Genomic DNA, 19,866 nt, shown 5'->3' on the forward strand with positions numbered 1-19,866 from the left:
AGTTCCTATGCTCCCCAGTTATCAACAAATAAGGGATCCTTGTGTAAGTATCGTGAAGTGTCGTGTAGAATGTATCTCCCCTTTTAGGATGGCGTATAAACCTCCAGACGTCCAACAGCCCATTCCTTTGTACATTTGATGGTGGTGCCCCTTAGTACTTGCAGCAGTCGAGGGACGCCGAGAGTGACTATCAGCGTCTCTACCTGCCCATGCATTAAAATCTCCTCCTATTAGGTCTACCTCTCGCCATCACCGCCTCCAGTGCCTGTGCACTAAACACAGTTTGACGCGGATTCAGACTGTAAATGGAAGCAGGAACCAAATGTACCCCCCCCCAAGACTTTCATGCACAAACAGGAGATGCCCTTGCAACAATTCACATGCGTCATCCTTTCTCGCTTGTGGAAGAGAATACCAACCTCTCTTTCTTTTTTTCACCGCGCTAGAAGCCCAATAAACATCTCCCACACCTGCCCCCCTTATTGGGTGCTCTTCTCCCTATTTTAATCTTGGTTTGTCTACAAATAACACATCCAGAGTAGCTCGCCGAAACTCTCTCACTATCAAGGAAGTCTTTGTCGGAGATTTCAATCCTTTTACATTCAGCATGCCTACTGTGATGAATACTACTGAGTTTTCACAAAAAACTACCTAAGGACTCCTCCCAGGTGGCCAGGGAAAGACAGATGCTTCCTGATCCTGACCCTGGGGGTGGTGTAAGCCGGGAGGATGGCCTGGCAGAAGGGCCCCAGGGAAATTAGAGGACTTTGTGGGATGAGAAGCAGTATTTGTCTTCCTCAAGGAAGGAAATATCCTTGATGCCAGAATATGTATGGGGTTTCTGTCAGAGAGAGTTTTTAGTTTTTCGAAATAACTGTCAGAAACAGAGTGAAGGCGATTATAACCTTTAATATATTAGGAATAAGAAAAAACCATTTAAGAATTTCTGACATTTATAGAAATTAAAACTCCCAGAGAAATAAGCCTTACGTGTTACCAATTTCAAAGCTCTTTCTTCTGGAAGACCAAATACTTCTTGGAATCCTTGTGGTACTTCTTTGTGAATTATGTACGAGGAATGCAATTAATCTGGTCATGCTAAATTCATTGAAAATGCTGAATTTGATGTTATGAACTTCAAGTCCCATGATTTAATTCCCAATGTACTGGGACAAAGAAGAGTACTACAGAGGCACAAGACTGCAAGTTGCAGCCAATTAGGAAAAAATTACTGGGAGGCATAAAGAGCCCCATAAGGTGCAGGTCATAGAGAAGAAAGAGAGGAGCAGTAGTAGAAGGTGGAGTAGTTTTCCGACCGCCACGTGGCAGCACAGTTCACCTGTGACCAGAGATACCAGGACCATGGTGGCTTGTAAATCAGATGCCTATCGTGAGAGGGACTTTGATGCTCAAACCGCAATTTCAGAGCTGACACAGAGGGAAGCGTCGGGAGTGACAGGAATGCAGCTGCAGAGGTTGCGGAGCGGAAAGCGCACCTTTTTGAAAATGTTCCCCATGTCCAGACAAGCCCTGGCGGCAGGCGAGCATCAGAGCATACTGGGGGCCAGGAGAGCCCTGCTGTTGATGGATGCAGGTTGCAGGAATCTGTGAGAGAGGGGGAGGCTGTGAGGAAACAGAAGCAGATCTGGAAGCAGCAAAGCGTACAGACCCGCCACTAGACCCAGTGAGTTCACTATTAGATTGTTATCCCTGAGCACTCCTTAACTGCCAGCTGACCAAGTCCAAGGGCCTTTGTCACAGAAACGAAATAAATGTAGCAACATTGAAGAAGCAAAAACCTTTTGAATACCAAAACAATTTAAAGCAGATTAAGGGCCTCATAAAGGGTTGAATTGAGCGGTAAAAATGCAGCAGTAATGCTATTACCACAGCATTACTGCTGCTACCAATCCCCAGTTTAGGGGAAGGTCGGAGCCCTCACCTCCAGCTTTCAGCTGGGTGTGAATGTACCGGATTCCCACCCAATTGTGATGCATTTACCATGGCGCAATTAGCACCTCTGTAAATGAGTCGAAAATGCCCCATAGTGTCCTATGGACTCTGGAAAAAATGGGGATTAACAGCATTTCTGCAACTTGGGATCCAGCACTAGTAGCGCCCAACCAAGTTGCGGTAACGCTATTTGCATTGGCTAGTATCCCGGCATAGATTTACCGCTGGGATACTGCCCACTGGTGATGAGGCCCTAATTTTTTTGTTGTGATCAAGCTGATTTAAGAGAGCGCAAGAGGAGGAACAAAAACCTGATTATCATACCAAAGGAGTGTGATAGTGACATTATGGGGCATAACAGAATTGCCCAACTCAACAGAAGGCAATTAAGACTTTCGTTGTAGGTAAAAACTATTCACCTTGTGAGTCAAACCTACATTGCCAAACCCAAAGAAGTGTGAAAGTGAAACTGAATCCTTATCATCAGTTGGTTGATGTTAAAAGGGAATTGGCAAGAAGGCTGCCCTTCTGAGGCACGAGATTCGGAGGAAGTGTAGCATAACTTGCACAGAGTGTGGAAATCACATAGGTGCAGCAAACAGCCCCAGTATGATTTGTGTTTCCCTTACAGAGTTTCTTATATTTGATGTTGTGGAGCAAAAGACATTGCTAATCTGTTTGAGCATAACCTTTCCCACAGAAGTACTTGCAAGTAGTAGTTTATTCTGGTCTGGCAGGAGAGTACATCAGGTCGGAGGACATTGTAATAGTGGAATCTGTTTTGGCAGGAAAGTACACCAGAACAGAGAACTTTGTTCTAGTAAGCCGCAGGTGAGTAGACCAGGTGGAAACCATTGAAGTACTATGGTATGTTTAAAATTACTGAGGAAGAATCACTAAAGTGTTTATTTGTGGAATAACACAGAACAAATTTATATTATTGAAACAAGTGTTGTGTGAACTGCTGCAGAAGTATTCAATATTGTCAAAAAGTGGTTTTGTGATCTGAGGCCGACATATCCTGACAAAGACCTTTTTGTTGATAACAGTGAAGTAAGGAAATATTCTAAGTTGCTGAACAGAAGGTGTGGCAAGAAAGGTGTTTCAAGTAAAAAGAGGAAAACTTTGTTGAACACTTGTGAATTATTGGTTGATAGCAAGTTGGAACTTTGGATCATCAAGTTGGAACTTTTGAGTCATCCAGTTGGAACTTTGTGTCATCAAGTTGGAACCAAAACAGAACTAAAGTGGAATTTTGTTACGATACAAGATTTCCTTTACCTTTTTTTGGAGCTGTTGAACAAAACCTTTGCTAAATCTGGGGAAGGGATATTCCCCCAGATTGGAAGGAGAAACGGTTGTTATGATGTGAAAGTAATTCTTATATTTGCAGCTGTTGAACTGCATTATATTGCCTTGTTAAGTTCTGCATTTTTAAATGTGAGGGACCGAATCCCTTTTTTAGAGGGTTTCCTTTGGTTTAATTTAAGCAGGGAAATCCTTGTTAAGGTAGGGCTAGTGAGGCATTTATCCAACCTTTTGAGTTGATAAAATGGCATCTTTTGATAAAAACTTCTCAAAGTTGCCCACCTCACAACTCTGAACCCTCACACTACGAATAAGCATTCTGCTCCATCGGAGGCTGCTCTAGTACTTGCCATCATCTCAAGATCTCAACAGTAACTTGGGCCCCCCTTGACTCTTCCCAGCCAAAGCTCTCTTCCCTCAATGTACCAATCAGCACTTGTGACCCTTCTCCACCTTTTGCCTTCCCAGAATCTCCATAATTACCCCATTAACACTCTGAATTCCCCAACTGTGAATACACCCCTTGAGATGTCCTCTACCTAGCAGAGGGCCACCAGAGAGTAACCAACTCCCTCACTGTCTTGTGAGATTAAACGCTGCACAGTGATCCTATTGAGTAAACTCACTGAGAAACCACAGTACTTCGTCCCTGCTTCAGAACCTTTTCCCTGGGGATGGCGTGACAAGTTTAATAGATTTCCACCACCCAGACCCCTTCTTTTGTTGAAGAAGGCTCATTGGAGGCAGGCTCTAATCTCTCCTCTCCCCTCAAGATGGATCTGACATCTTTATTTTAGATAGGTAGCTCTGAGCCTGTGCTGTTTCGACAGCCGTGGTAATACAGTAATCCTCATCCTCAAACTGCAGTGCAAACAGAAAGGCCCATCTATATCGAATTCCTTTGTCCATTAGCCATTGTGTCAGTGGGCGGCAGTCACGTCTCCTAGACAGGGGTTGGCCAGATAAATCTTGGAAAATCCAGACTATCCCTCGTTCTAACATAATATCTGTTGCCAACCTTGCTTTCGTCTTCACTTCCATTTTTTCTTTATATCGATGAAATCAAATGATAATAGAACAAGTGCCATTGCTGAATGCCTTTCCACCTCCATGTGTACTCTCAATGTGTACTACCCTCCCACCATCTGACCCAAATAGGAGGTTGACAATATCTTGTTCCCTACTGCACCTCTGGGGGTGATTCCCCATCACGTTCCTTCATGCCAGGAATTCTGATGTTATTTCTGCACTCGCGATTTTCCAAATCATGCAAATTAAGGATCACCTTTTCTTTCCTGGATTGGAGTTCCATCAGCGTGGTGTACAATCGCATTTCTACCAGGTCATCGTTCAGGTGATTATTCTCAAGCCTTTCTATCTTGCCTTTCATGGTCCCACTCTGCTTCTAAAACCAGCTATTGATGGTTGGACGTCGTTCCTGAGGGCCTTGATTTCGGACATGATTCCCTCAATATTCTTCTTAGTCACCAAGTTGGGTGGCACCACCATCTTGGACAACGTTCCCTCACCTGCCATCCCAAAATCTCTTCTGCACTTCTGGAGGGTTTAAATTGCATTCCCAGAACCAGATGCCGGACCTCGCACCTTTGTTCCTTTACCGATCTCCAGTTCTGCGCAATCCGTACACAGCTCTTTCACCAAGACCTGGCAGCTGTTTAGCATATCCTACATGTTTGTTTCCACCTAACATTGCTACATGGGATCTGTGCATTCTTTGAGCTTTCAGGATCCTACAGAACCACTTGCAGTTTACAGGACGTAATCCAATATAGCTTCCAAACCTTTGGGTGCATGTCCCAGGCTATCCAAGAGTGTGCTGAGTATGCTATCTGCGTCCTAGCATGATAGCCAGTTAAGTTTGTGGAATTATCTATTTCATGGAACACTGAACTTTCCCCAGTCAACCTCCATTGAGGGAAGCCCAAACTCTTGGGTTGAAAACACTACCTCTGGGCTTCACCACGCATCACCTTGGCCCACTCACCCCTTCCATCAACGTGGGGCCAACTTCTGATTAACTCGGGTACTTTGTGCTGCTCACTTTGCCAGTTCTTACAGTATTCACTCCCCAGGGCATCCTGCTTTCCTTCACCAGGGTCTTTCCGGCATTGCATTGGACCCTGCACTTTGGGGTGCCATGCTGTATCTGAGGTTTTCACGATCGTCCACCATGTCAGGGTGCTCATCTCGGGCTCTTCTGCTATCACCTGTGTCGGACTCTTCTACTGCACCTCATCACCTTTCATTCTTCTCAGGTGACGCCTCTTGGGATGTAACACTGTCCCTGCAACTTGCTTCCATGCCCTTATTTCTCAGCAGTGCCTCCGGGCCAATGTGGAAATCGAAGGCTGGATTGCCCTACTCCCCACTCCTGTGTGGGTGGACCGCTGCAGTCGAGACCCCGGCTCGGTCTATGGCCTTTCCTCTAGTGGGCCACAATCGTGCTGTCACTGTGTCGCGCAGGCAGGGAGCACTAAACACTAGTTTCTTCGGTTCACGGACAGCACTCGGCTTTCCTGACCACTGGCCGGGATGTCTTTTCGCTCTGTGCAGTGATGTGGAATATCATACCCTCTCTTATATCTGATGGAAACAGGAGTTTTGGTCTAGGCGGCCATCGCCGTCCGTGCCCCCTAACGGTCTCTCATTTACAATTTTTTTATTACTTTTAATTAGAGGCCTAGGAAAAAGAAGAACAGGAAAACACAGACGGCACAACACAGGGGACAGGGGCTGTGAAACAAGGGTGATTTGGGAAGAACTATTGTTGCAGCAAAAAGACATTCCAAGAAGTGTTGTCATGAAGGATGCCCATGTGCAGTGGCCTGAGTTCAAATTAAAATCCACAACAGAGCCATGGTAGGTGATTAAAAACATCTGCTACTCCACAACACGTCATCCTCACCTGCTATTATCAACTTTACTGAATTCAGATCTGTACAGCAAGTGACACAATCTACACTTTCGAAGGGCTTTTTTCAACAATCTGCAGTCATGTTCTCAATATCACGGATCGCATCAAAGGCATCAGATTTAACCCTTTCCGAATCAACAAATGAGTCTCAAGACATTATTGATAACAAAGACTTATACTGAGAATACACTGTGGAGGAGATTACCACTACTTTTGAGGCTGAAGAAAGTGGCTTGCAAAACAAATGGTTTCTGTGGGAACTGAAGTAGAGTTTGAGTGCTGCTTGCTTGATATTTTAAAGATGCTGAAATGAAACACATGTATTTGGGGTAAAAGTTGTTGCAAAGTTTTGATGCATTTTAAAAGAACAGTAATTGGAAAAACCGTGACCATTAAAGGTAACTGTAAGGCCAATCACTCCAGCCTTTTGTAGTCCACACAGCCACTGTTTACCAATGTTCCAGCAGGAAATATGGTGAGTTTATGTGTACTGGTGTGCAGTGTATCAACATTCACTAACATCTCTAGTTTTGTATATTTTTGGGACTGAAATTCATGCCAAAGAGTTCCTACTACAAATACCACAGAAACGACCTCTTCCGTGCAATACATAATGCCTTGCTGCAAGATCATGAAGCACTGGGCAACACTCTCAAAGGAAAAATGCTTTGGTTGGCTGACGATGGACCGCACAACATGCCTGGATTTAGTGGATTTAGTGCAAAGCATTACAAATATTATCTGCAGGAGTTGGACACCAACTATGATATTTGATATGATATTTTATTTATATTGCGCTCATACACAGGTGTTTCAGATGATATTTTATTTATATCGCGCTCATACACAGGTGTTTCAGAGCCCGACCAGGCAAAGGGAGGGGAACAGTGGAGAGAAACAAACAACAATCTTACTAGGCCCAGTGACATTGAGAACACGCAAGTGCATGGGGAAGGGAAAAGGGGGAACGTGCATGGGAAGGGGGAGAAAATTGGAAAGTGCAGAACATAAGAGGGGACAAGATAAATAGTAAGTGGATAACTAAATAAATACGGTGAATCAAAAACAGTGGTAGTGCAGCCTGTGAAGGCCAAGTGCAAGGTTTGTCAGCTCGGGAGTAACTGATCAGTGCAGACAAAGAGTGGGGGACCTGTATGGGGACAGATACACGGGCCCCAGTGCAAGGGATTCCAAGGGGGCAGTGCAGGAGGGTGGCAGGGTGAGCAGGTACCTGGGCCCAAAGGGCAGAGGTTGGCCAGGTGCAGCATTGCTGATGCGAGAAAGCAGAATCAGCACGGGAGAAGAGGGGCAAAGGCAGAGGCAAAGAGGAAGGCCTTGAGGAGCTTCCGGAACCGTAGATGGTTCTCCTCAAGTTTCAAAGTGGCAGGTAGGCAGTTCCAGAGGGAAGCCCCAGCAGAAGACAAAGATCTACCACCAGCTCGTTTCTTAGAGAAACGACTGACTAACAGCTGCTGGTACAATGTGAACAGAAGATGCTCTGAGTATTTACGTCTCATCATTGCGATTGTGGACCTGGGGATCGAACCTGTGTTGCCCCTGAGCTACCCTCCCGAGACACACCTCTGCTCTGCTTGTTATTCGTTTAAGGCAGTGAGGAGCAGGGAAGGAAGTGATATAAGCTCAGCCTTGGTTAACGTTGCTCTATTAAAGCAGTGGTTGGAAAGAATGAAGCAGTGATGTGCTGTTGAGCAGGGCAGGAGAGCAGTCCCGTTACCACAGCACTAAACCCCATGGATGTTTCCCCAGCCACTGCTCACCTTCCTTATTTACGAAGCCCCCAGGCCTAGATCACTTTGACCTCTCCTGGTACTTTCTGGTCAACCTGGTGGGGAGTTGTTTGGTGTGCTTTCCCGCAAGTTGGTTCTGTAGTTGTCAGTGAGCTCTGAAATTGATAGTGACAATGAAACAACACCAAAGCCCATAACCCAGCCCAAGAAGTCTACAAGTGAAGCCACAACCAACACCAACAGGGAAAAGGGGTACCATTTTTTAGTAGAAATAAGACGCTACAAAAAAGGGGCCAAAGCTTCGAACAACACTAAAAGAGTCAATATCCAAGAACCCCTAAAGGGGCAATCTTGACATGCAAACAGCATATGGTGTATGTGCAGCTGTACACAATCATGTCTGCCAAACCTTGGCAACTATTGTAAACCAACCAATGCACCATTAAAAGCGACCAACCTCAAGCCTACAACTTTGTCCAGTAGTTATTGGAGACCTAACCCATGGTAACACTATAGCAAATGGCAACCGCCATCTCCATTGCCATTGTATTCAAAACTACTTTTTCCTGTTCCTACCTCACTGTTTTTGGAAGTGAGTAATTCTATGGGCCGGACATATTATTGGGGAGGGAGAGTACATGTTTTGTCGGATTTGCAAGTGTACTGTGAATGACTCTTGGAAAACCTGAATGTAGGTACGGAAACCTTTATTGACATCCCAGAAAAGGTTACAAATCTCCTGTTTGATTTAGACTGATTACCGCACCATGAGCCATTTTAGGCATAAACACAAAATAAGAGGAGTACTCGCTCCATACTTGATATTGTTCCACTGTATTAAACGAAGAGTAATTCCGATGAGATTTCACTGGAATTTGTTCCCTCATCTTGAGATTCCACACAAATGAGGCCTGGTAAACCCTGAAGATAACTGTTGCAGATTTTGCAACAATAGGGACTTAAAATAAACTGCTAGACGTCTAATTTTCAGAATGTCCTGCATTGAACATCCAGCGATGTCATCTTTGATGTCCTGGGTGTTAGTCTTAGCAGTGCACGGTGGTGGCACGAGTTATGGTTGCTTAGCTTACCATAACTGGCGAATTTCAGGGGTTTTTCGGTTTTACTTGGAACCATAATGTCCATTTAACAAAGTTGTTTCTTTGAATTTCATAGGTTTTTATTAGTCCAACTTAACAATAACCTCCCTTTAACAAAGGTTTTTCAGTGAATTTCAAAGGTTTTTTATTAGTGCAACTTAACCATAACGTCCCTTTAACAAAGTTTTTTCATTGAATTTCATAGGTTTTTATTAGTACAACTTAACCATAATGTCCCTTTAACAAAGTGTTTTCATTGAATTTCATAGGTTTTTACAAGTGCATGCTATTTTCCTACAACTTACTAATATCATGCCTACCCAATATAGCAATATTTGTGTCCAATTTCCAAAGTTTCACCTTAAAACTCTGCCATTTCCCACCCTCTGGAATATTTTTTAACACTTCTATACACTTCTTGCAACTATTTCAACTAGTTTTGCATCCGTAGACGTCTACGAACATCTGACTTCATAGCGGACCTTCCGGACAGTGCCACATGACCATACGCTGGTGCGCGGCACGTTGATGTGTCTGAGAACCCGTCCGCACTTCACGATAAGATCTCTGCTTGGCGGACAGTTCGGAACTTCATTTTCTACTGATCTAGGAACTTCCAACTTCAAAATTTCCCTTGCACAGCTCCAACACCCATTCCTACTCATTATCCATTAACAATCTAGTAAACAGTAGATACTTTTAGCAAAACTGCTATTTATCTTAAAATGGCATCAGCTAATGCCATCCCTCCTCCCCAAGAGCCAACACCACTGCTGTAATCAAGGAGCATGAGAAACAGTGCATCCTAACTTAGAAATAACACACGCGCAACATTTTCCCTTGTCCACCTACCCCTCCATATTAGTGTTTTGTTGCTCTTCCCTCATTTCCCTCCCCACCTTTCGTTCTCAGCTCTCCTGCCAAAAACAATACATCCAAAAATTACAAATGACATATTTATTTAGGAACCACCTTTCACAGTTAAAAAATAGAACTAAAAAAAAAAATGTATAGACTCCATCTACTTTATATTTCTCAGTAAAGTACATAGACTAAATAAGATTTTCCAACATTTCCATTTGCATTTTGTGTTATGCTAATGAGAATATTGTGGCGTTCATCCTCTGTTCCAGGGACTGGAACAGTGGATACTGGCCCAGCAGCCCAAGTTATCAGCCCAAGCGAAGCAAGGGTGGATAACAAGGTCTCAGACCATTATCCCCCCATTCCAGCCCCTGAAATAGGGTTTGAAGGCCATTAGCACCCTAGGTTACCAAAGCGGGAACCTCTTGGTGCTAAAAAATAGGATTTGCCTGCGGTGTCCCGGTGTAGGAAGGAAAATCCTTTTCCAGGATGGCCACCATGGAAAGGGAAGGTGAGGGTCCATACAGGGCCCCTCATTGTTTTCCATAGCAGCCTGCAGAAGGCAAAAAGAGAACCCTATGACTATATTACCACAAGCACATTTTCTTCCCTTTCAAATCTATCCTAATTTCGAATAGCTTTACCAGAAAGCCAGTCCCAGGTGGACATGGCCAATTTAATCCAATGTTTTGTCCCTTGTGGTCATGGTCAGTAGCCAGATTGTCCGGATCATAACCTTATTCCATGACCCGGACAATCTGGCCACTGCCCATGGCCACAGGCTACCCCTCAGTCACTAAAGGTATACTGCTATCTTTTGTAGCTACATTATGACAATTGTCAAATAATAAAACACTGGCACATTTGCAAAACCATGCTTGTAGGTCCTTGCCAATGCTCCTTATGCAAGTTTTCTGGAAATCCACCCATGTCTTATTTTTTCAAAAGTGTCAAATGTATGCGCATACAATCGCCATATAACCTAGCCCCCACATGGCACCACATTTATAAGCCTTTACAATATTTTGGTACCCCCACTCTAATTTTGCTCCCTCTTGATAGAATCCCACCAAACTTTGCAAAAACATGTATATCTTGATCTATTATCAGTTTGCCAAATGAAGTGTAGATTCGTCAAATGGCACCTCATTTATAAGCCTCTACATTATTTTGGGACCCACCCCTCTAATTTTACCCCCTCTTCACAAAATCCTACCAAACTTTAGAAAACCATTCATATCTAAATGTATTATCAGTTTCCCAAATTAAGTGAGGATTCTTCAAATGGCACCTCATTTATAAGCCTTTACATTATTTTAGGACCACCCTCTAATTATGCCCCCTCATGACAGAATCCCACCAAACTGTGCATACTCACTCATAATCAGGTCAGAAATATACATGCACAATTTCATGTAGTTTCATTAAGTGGCGCCAAAGTTATAAGCCATCCAAGAACTGCATTTCACCAACCCTGTAATGCTAAGGTGTTTGCAAACTTTCACAGGACTGTTCGCGAACATCCGAACTGTGTGCAGACTTTTGCGGCAAAAAACACCAGTTTTTTTTGCTTCTTGCAGCCATATCCCATCCCATCCTCATTACCTCTCACCTCCCCAGAGATTATTTGATAAGTTTGACAAGTGGAATGCTGTGTTTTTTCATATGTTTTTACTGCGATGTCCGCGGACATTGGCCGCTGTCTTCGTATCCAAGATGGCGGGCGTTTCCAAAAATCTGACGCTCTTCACGCTCCTTACCATACAATCAGCGAACATGTTGCATGTCCGCGGACATGATGCAAGCCAATTAGCCAATCAGGACACTGTCCACGGAGCGAACAGGGAAGTGTGTCCGCGGACCGGACATAGATTTCACTAATTGTTTGTGACCTATTTTTTGGTCATTTTTTTAAAAAACTACTCGACGGATTTTCACCAAATTTACAAAATCACGCTTTTGGGACCAAGCCGCTGCTCCTGCCGCAAATTTGGTGAAAATACGTCCAGCGGTTTGGACTGTAGGCGTGAGCAAAGTTTTTTCCCCATTCAGTCTATGGGAAAAAAATACATTTTGAGACCCCTTATAACTTTGCCCCCCCTAGACCAAACCTCACCAAACTTTGCAAAAAACTATCAAAGTGGGCCATATACCTTTTTTTGCAAAGTTTGGTGAGGATTCGTCCAGGGAGAGCGAAGTTATAAGCCGCCCAAAAAGTGCTCTTCCTATGGAATTAGCAACTTAACCACAACTACAAGGCCACTACCATGGCCGTGTAATAACAAGTGGCGTTACCCCAAGGGATCTTTGTGGGAATGGGTGGACGGGTACTCGTCTGCCTGGTTAAGTATAAGCAGCAAAAACACTTCTTTACGACAGTGTCGATTTGTGATTCCAGAGTTAGCCTGTTCTCCATCAGAATTCCTAAATTCTTCACCACTTTCAATGTCTTTCGGATAAGTCCCTAGCTCTGCAGGCCATGGGTCTGTTGGACGAGGTGTCGTATGAGTGGGGAAATCAAGATTTCTGTTTTGTCTGGGATGAGTATTCAGGCTGTTTCTGGTCATCCAACTGTATGGAACATCTCTCACCCAGAGACCAAAGACTAACCCACAATTCATGCTGGAACCTGAAGGTTCACAAGAGTGTGCCAAGAGTGGTTTGACTTTGTGAAAAAGAGAGAAGTCATTGTCCAGTCCTTGGGCTTAAAGTGACCGTGACCTGCAACACCGGTAATCCAGATAACCTTACGTTGAATGCAAACTTGAATCTGTTTGAGTCATCCCTGATTCTGCTACGTTAACCTCCTCCCATGCTACCAGGGCACATCAGCCGCTACCTCATCCTGACCCTGCGGATGGCGAAATGAGGGAGGATCACATGGGAGAGGCAGCCTCTGGAGATATGTCATGGCTCCATCGAGTGAGACATGGTATCCCCCATTATCCCTTGAAAATAACCTCCCTATGTCTGAAAACCTCATGGCATCTTGACATGCATCTGTTCCTTTTCCTGTCTCGAAAGGACAGCCCAGCGGCCACGTGCTTGCTTTGGAAGCAAGACGACACGGAGTAACACAGGTTCCATCCCCGGGTCCGCACTTAAAAACCTCTGGGTATTAAGCACATTATAAATAACCTATCATATCATATCCATGAAGAACGGGGAATCCCCTCTTATGAAATCGAGAAACCAGCTTTGTCAACTTAATCAAATCACTTTTAACAACTCCACTCATCCATCAAAACCTTTTTATGTTAATTCAAATTCCATAAATCATAAGCCACTCATGGACTTCGGTTCCCAGGATCCTCAAAATATTGGGACTAAGAAGAAAGAAAGTAGCAAAAGAGATCACAAGCTCAATAAACGTTTTAGTGTTTCATGGCACACACCTATGCCTGGGAAATTTAAGCAGCCCAAACCGAGAGACATGGACAGTTGCTGCGACGACTGGCAAGTCAGGGCTGAACCTCGCTGTGCAGAGCGGGAAACCAAAGAGCCTTAGCTGGTGTGGAGAAGCTGAGTTGCTCACAGACAGACAAAGAAGCTGAAGAAGGAAGATCCACTGTTGGAATACCAGGAGCCAGTGATGGACTCCTGGGCATCCATCGACAGAGACAAGCAGCGCACTGCTTACCGAAGAGGAAAGCAGGCGTGTCCAGCAGAAGCCACGGGGTACCGGCGAGCGGATAGATTGTGCCCGCGAGGTGAAAGCAGGCTAGAGTGCTTCATTTGCCGAACAGTATGTCCACCCAGAAGCATAGAGGACCCTGAAGTGTATCGACAAGATACACAGAGTACAGGTATTTGAAAAGCCTTATACAAAAACAAAGATTGGACATATTGACCAGAGGGAATATGAATTATAAGTGAACACTTTCCCAATGTGTGCATGTGCGAATTGCAAACATATGAGGAACATTGAAGGGATAATTTATGACACGGATAAGGTATCCTACCTTATATATAATGACTTGTGGGAGTGGGCAAAAGTTCCAAGTGTGCAAAAACAGAGGTACTGGAAGGTGAGTAAACCAGGTCATTCAAGTGTGTGAAACAGACATTCTGGCAGAAGAGTAAGCCAGGATAGTTTAAGTGTGTGTATCAGAAATCCTGGCATGAGAGAATACCAGGCAATAAGAAGTAACCAATATTGGAAAAATTAACAGTTGTTGTCTACAAATGTGATAGTTGGCCTGTTTATACGCAAATAACTATTGTGTAAAAATATACCTCAAGGATCAGGGCACAATCCAGGGGAAGAGGACTACCCTCCCGAACCGAGATCATTCTTCTCTGAAGAACATTTTGTTTGCATCATTTATTCTTTATGAACATCTTTCACTGAACCTCCCAAGTTTGAAGCCATGTCCCTTTTGACCCTTTTAATATAGCTTATAGTGTGAGGGTCAGAATAGAACGTTTTCACACAGGACAGTTTTGTTTTGACATCCTGAAACAGACTGATCCTTAGTTTTTGGTTTAGGTAGGGAATTGCTCTTAGAGGAAGGTCAGAGAGAGGCCTTTTCCCAACCCCTTTTCTTTCAATAAAAGTCTTTAACCAAAAACATGGCAATCCGGTTTCCGACTTACATTCCTGACTCACCACAAATTACAAAATCAAGATACTTAACCTTGCACATCCTTGTCATTGTAACTATGGTTGTGCCGGCCCTTCACCAACAGCACATACGTGTATTGTATCTCCTGAAAGATTATGGGCCTCATTCCAAGTTTTCCAGTATCCTGCTGAAAAATCTGCCAGGATACTTTCCACCGTCTGATACCCTGGTAATACCGGATATTACAGGCAGCAGAACCACAAGTAAATCACCATTGCATGGAGTCCAATAGGACTTCAGGGGGGATTTGCAGTATTTTTAGCACAACAATACTAGTGCCGAAAAAACCAGCTGATTAATGCTGGTGGGGGCCTGCGTTACCTCTAGCGCTTTGCTGAAGGTAAGTCAGGTTACCCCCACCGGCACACTTGTACTCTGCCGGTCCGTTAAAGTGCTGGCATGCGTAAATACGAGCACTTTTTAACCAGACCGGTAGGGTCATAATTAGGTCCAATATTAATGTGTGTGAATACTGTGGGAGAAAAAGTGTCTGATGCATTAAGGGCCTTCCTTGTCACTCTGCCTCTATGAGCTATGACTATTTAAACAATATTGTTTTCATAAAGGAAAATAAGTTTCCCTCTCAAACACACTATGACATATGACTTGAACCAAAACACATTTATTTTGACTGTTCAAATACTGGAACCCAGAATGCACCGTTTCCACAATATTAGCTAAATTAGGCTGAAACACATTGTCGCCCTTATTATGAGATAGACAGCTGTTTCTAAGAGGCTTACTGAGTGCAGTGATTACCATTGTGACATTCCTGAAATCTGCTTCCTTCCAAGATATCTGCTCGGTTACCGGTCATGGACACAGATTCCAAAAATGGAGCATGTTGCACTTTTGGAAATCTGCATGCATTTATTTTCACATTTGCTTTAACCATTTCCACATTCAAGCATTCAACCATTCGGTCAGTTTGAGGATGCACATTGATTGCATCTAGTAGTGCTTCAAAACTCTTGCATATGATTAAAATGCACTAAAGGTCAACTACCCCCTTTTGTGCATAGCATGGCGAAGATGATGAAAAGGCAGGCATCTGAGTTATCCACCGTTTCAACCCCTTTGGATATTACCATACAAAATCGTATGAATGTATTTATGTATTGCTCCTTGTGCCTCCCATCGGTATGAGATTTAAAAAAAAAAATCTTTAGAAAGTTTTACAAATGAGTACCTCCACCTCTTGGATGGAAGTAAACTTTTTATTGAAAAAGTAAGTATTTATATACTAATTAGAACCCATCAGTAGAAATAGGAGAGTGAAAAGTATTTCATTTTGAAATCACAGTTTTCATAAAGCATTCAAAGTGCGTTCATAAATAGTAAAACATGAGGCAATGCAAAGAAAAGCCTGTCTTAATCTGGGGTGCACTCCACTTCATTGTTGCTGGCAGCCTAAGCCAGGAACAAATATATCTTAGGTGCATGTTGACATCATTCTCAAGGCTGCTGCTATCTGTCGCCTGGTGACACTCTTCTTGGTGTCCTAGTATCTTCAATTATCTCAGCGAGTTTCGTGTGTTGCGGAAGGAACAAACGAGAGTCGATGTGCGTAGGAAGGTCAACACTTGTGTCGAAGAACAAGTAAGCAAACCCAACACCCATAGTAGGTATTACTAATTCAGAGAGATACTTCTACAAATGGGGCATGGTCCTCTCCCATCGTAGAGGGTCCAGAACCCAAGTACAAATTGGTTTGTCTCAGCGACACAATGTGGTGGGGAACACACCACGTTTTTTTTCTAAAGTTGCATGCTGCATCACTGGGATCCGGCATCGAATTACTGCACGCGGCTGTGCATCGTTTTGCATCATTGGCTAACACATGGTTAGAATATTCATTGGTGGACAAATGTGAACCTTGTAGGGTAGCATTTATATTTCAGGTGCTATGCCCTGCATGATCGTCAGATTCAATTTCACTTTGCAAACTGATACTATTTGATCAATCTGCTCCAATTTTAGAAAACAAAACATTGTTTGTCCTCTATGTGTGGTGTGATTCCTGCCAGTAATCACACTTTCTGGTGGGTATAGGTACTGCACACTCACCTCATGGGAGTAGTGGCAACACACCCTCTGGCGGATGCGAGCTGCATTACACCATGTGCGGTTTCACTATAAGGTTCCGCCATCTTGAATTATTCCTCTTTCCCACAGCCTTGAGCAGCAGAACACCAAACCGCATGTGATCTACGCTACATGTCGATTGTCCACTAACTACAATACACATGGGGCTCGAGCCTAAAGAAAAACAGTCTCATAGGCTGCTCAGTGCACCACACGGCACTTCACTGCATCGTGCGACAGAAGCCTAGAAAAACCCTTCCAAAAATAACCCATAAATATTCTCAGGTCATTGCATTCCAAGCTTAGTGAATCACACATTTACATGGGTCACGTTTTTGGAGAATAGAACTTGTAATGTGTTACCTCTCCTTGGAGCATGGTATCTCCCAGGCTCGTGCTCCTGTCTCGTGGCAGTGATCATGTGACTGGATTGAGTAAAAAGAATGAGCGGCCTCACACTCATTAGTCTTCAGAGTAACCGACCATTGTGTGCCGTGTCGTTATTGTGCAACACCATGCTGGCACTGCGTAGCCCTGCAGGCCCCTCCACCATGACAGTGCCCCTGCCAGGCAACGCTGTCCCTCATGGCTGTTTGCCATGTCTATAGAGCCCCTGCTGGGCAACTCTACCCATGGAGGCCGGTGCCCCTGCTGGGCAACGCCGACATTGTCTGCTTGAATAGGCCTGGGTGCGCCAAGGCCATGGATGAGTCCGTGTGCACACGGGCTGACCCGGTACCACCGGTCCGTAACTGTCTGCTGGGTGCCTCCAGCCTTGAGGCCATGTCGGGTGATCTTGACTTAAGCAGGTGGATTCCTGCCTGTAATCCTTCTGCATGAATGCAGCCCGTGTGTCGGCTGGGTGCCCCCAGAGTGTCGGCTGGGTGCCCCCAGCCTTGGTCTGCCTGGCCTGTGTGACCTCGGGCCAGGACAGACCCTAGAAATACCCATGCACTCTCATCCGCTGAACACTGAACCCCATGGCTTCCTGCAACAACACCCAGGCAGTAGAAACTGTTTTGTTCTAATTCATACAACAACCAACGCAATAGACACACTTTATTTCTACTTCCAATGCAAAGGCGCTGGAAATCGAAAACATATATAATATGGCCCATGTCCTTGCGCAGGCCTAACAGGCCCCCATGCAGCAGTGAGGGATGATATATGGCCTTGTGTGGGATGATGCCTACTCATTTCCAGCTGAAGTTGAGGATAAATTTGAAAGATCAAGAAACTTGAACCACAAATTTGAGTAGTTTACGATATTCCTTAGCTATTCTACCCAAGGCTGTTATCTATTTCTCTTGGATTTTTGGTCTCGACAGCTATTCTGAATACCTTCAAACTGCTGCTTAATATTGGCAACTGGTCAAGAAGATAGATTCTGCTTGGAGTGTTGACCTTCTCTTCTCTGCACTGCTTCTTGGCTTTCATTTGGCTAGTGAGTTTGGTAACTCTCTGTTTTTCCTTCCCCCGCGACTTTGGATTGATTTAGAATTTGGATTGGGTTTCGCTGTGTGCTTGATAATTTCAGAGAGAGCCCTGGACACTTTGACCAACTGCTCTTCTTTATTTGCACGTCTGCAACCCTCAATCAGTGATTTCCTGGCCTCTTTTGTTCCTACGTCAGGTGGTTAGTAGTAATTGAAAAAACTTAATGTTAATTGAGAGGTTTTTCATTGTTTAAGAATTTCAACCAAATATCTTTTTCAATTTCTTTTTGGATTAATTACTATTTTCTTTGTGGTATTTTATTATCTGTTGGTTCTGTCTCTGTTTCACAAAGGGTAACAGCACCCTGAAACTTGTATCCGCAGTATGAGGTGATATAGGACACAGATAACCGGAAGAGTCCACATGAATGGAGTGGATACAGTAGGGGTTCATCTTGTGTTGAGAATTGGGGAGGCTGGTTGGCTTTTAGATACAAAATGCAGATGAACCACAATGCAGACCCTTAGTGATTTTTGGAGGTTCACTCGGAGAAGAGCAGCCGCCGGTAATGTAAAAGATCACTTACCGTGAACGAGAGGGCTTTCTTCTTCTCCTTCATCCTTTGAATGGCATTCCTGACCTGGAATGTGAAAACATACATGTTATTAAGAACAGATCACTTAATGTGGACTAACTTCTATTTCTGCAGTTGCAAGTACTTCATGAAAAGGTCCAATAATCAAATGGTTTCTATAGATGGAGCAAACCTGGTCCATCCTCCTGAGAAGCTTCCTTATCCCCACTAGTTGACACCAGGAAACTTCATGGACAATGGAAAAGGTCAAAGTGACAACTCTAGTAGTATTTACTTGCAACTGCCCGGGTGTATTACAGACAATAACCCTTGGTATTCGTCAAAACTCTCTTAGGGATCAGGTAATCACATGAAATTGATGCTGCCTTGCTTGACCTAATACATCAGGAATAGACACAGGAAGTGATAGCTCTGAACTGTGACCTGGAAGAGGTGTTATTTAAAAATAAACCTCAACAATCTAAAATACATGTAACCTCGATTAGGACAGAATGCTTGTTAGAGCTATGCATTTGCGCTACTTCCAATAGCTTATGGGAGACACTGAACATTTATTCCCACAGCATAGTCAGAAAGAACACACTGGGCCTCATTTCAAGTGTGGCGGTAAGGGGTTAACGGCGCCGGTAAGGATGCTGGTGCCATTAACCCCTTACTGCTGCATTACGAGGTCCCTTAGCATGTCCCACTAAAGGCGGCTGGTTTTACCAGCCGCCCTTAGCGGGAGCCACTAAAGGACCAGGGAGCTAACAACGGGCCCGTTATTAATGGGCCCGTTATTAGCTCCCTCCCCATTCCCGTTGAGCCCTATGGGGGCTCGAATGGAAATGGGGAAGGGTATTTTGAATGAGGAATTACTGGGTCCTCCAAGGTTGGTCTGGCCCGATAATTCCTCAAACAAGGAACCCGGACATGGACCGTGTTTGGAGGCAGCCATGGCGCTAATAGCACCATGGCTACCTCCAAACTCGTAATGAGGCCCACTGAAGTCAACATCGTCATTATGATTTCAGAGGTAGCTGTTGGTAGATGATTGTTTGACATACAGAACATACCACTTCCCAGTGCATGGATTGGGGAGCTGATGTCAGGAAGGGTGAATGAAGGTAGTAGATGGATGACAAGGAGATTAAGCACTTCAGGTAGAGATGAGAGAAGTAAGACGAGTGCTTCTTTCACAGCACTAATCAAGACAGGATCGGGGTTGGGAGACAGT

General features: G+C 44.2%; 1 protein-coding gene across 2 annotated transcripts in view; it reads right to left on the reverse strand.

The window, feature by feature from the left end:
- ADGRD2 (adhesion G protein-coupled receptor D2) overlaps positions 1-19,866 on the reverse strand; it is a 1,057,913-nt gene that overhangs the window by 160,927 nt on the left and 877,120 nt on the right. For both annotated transcript variants that reach the window (XM_069609449.1, XM_069609450.1), the window contains exon 22: positions 18,642-18,695. In XM_069609449.1, the coding sequence (XP_069465550.1) occupies positions 18,642-18,695 (54 nt within the window). The remainder of the gene's footprint in view (positions 1-18,641; positions 18,696-19,866) is intronic.

Source organism: Ambystoma mexicanum, chromosome 8, assembly GCF_040938575.1.
Source record: "Ambystoma mexicanum isolate Mex_15411 chromosome 8, UKY_AmexF1_1, whole genome shotgun sequence".
NCBI classification, from domain to species: Eukaryota; Metazoa; Chordata; class Amphibia; order Caudata; family Ambystomatidae; genus Ambystoma; species Ambystoma mexicanum.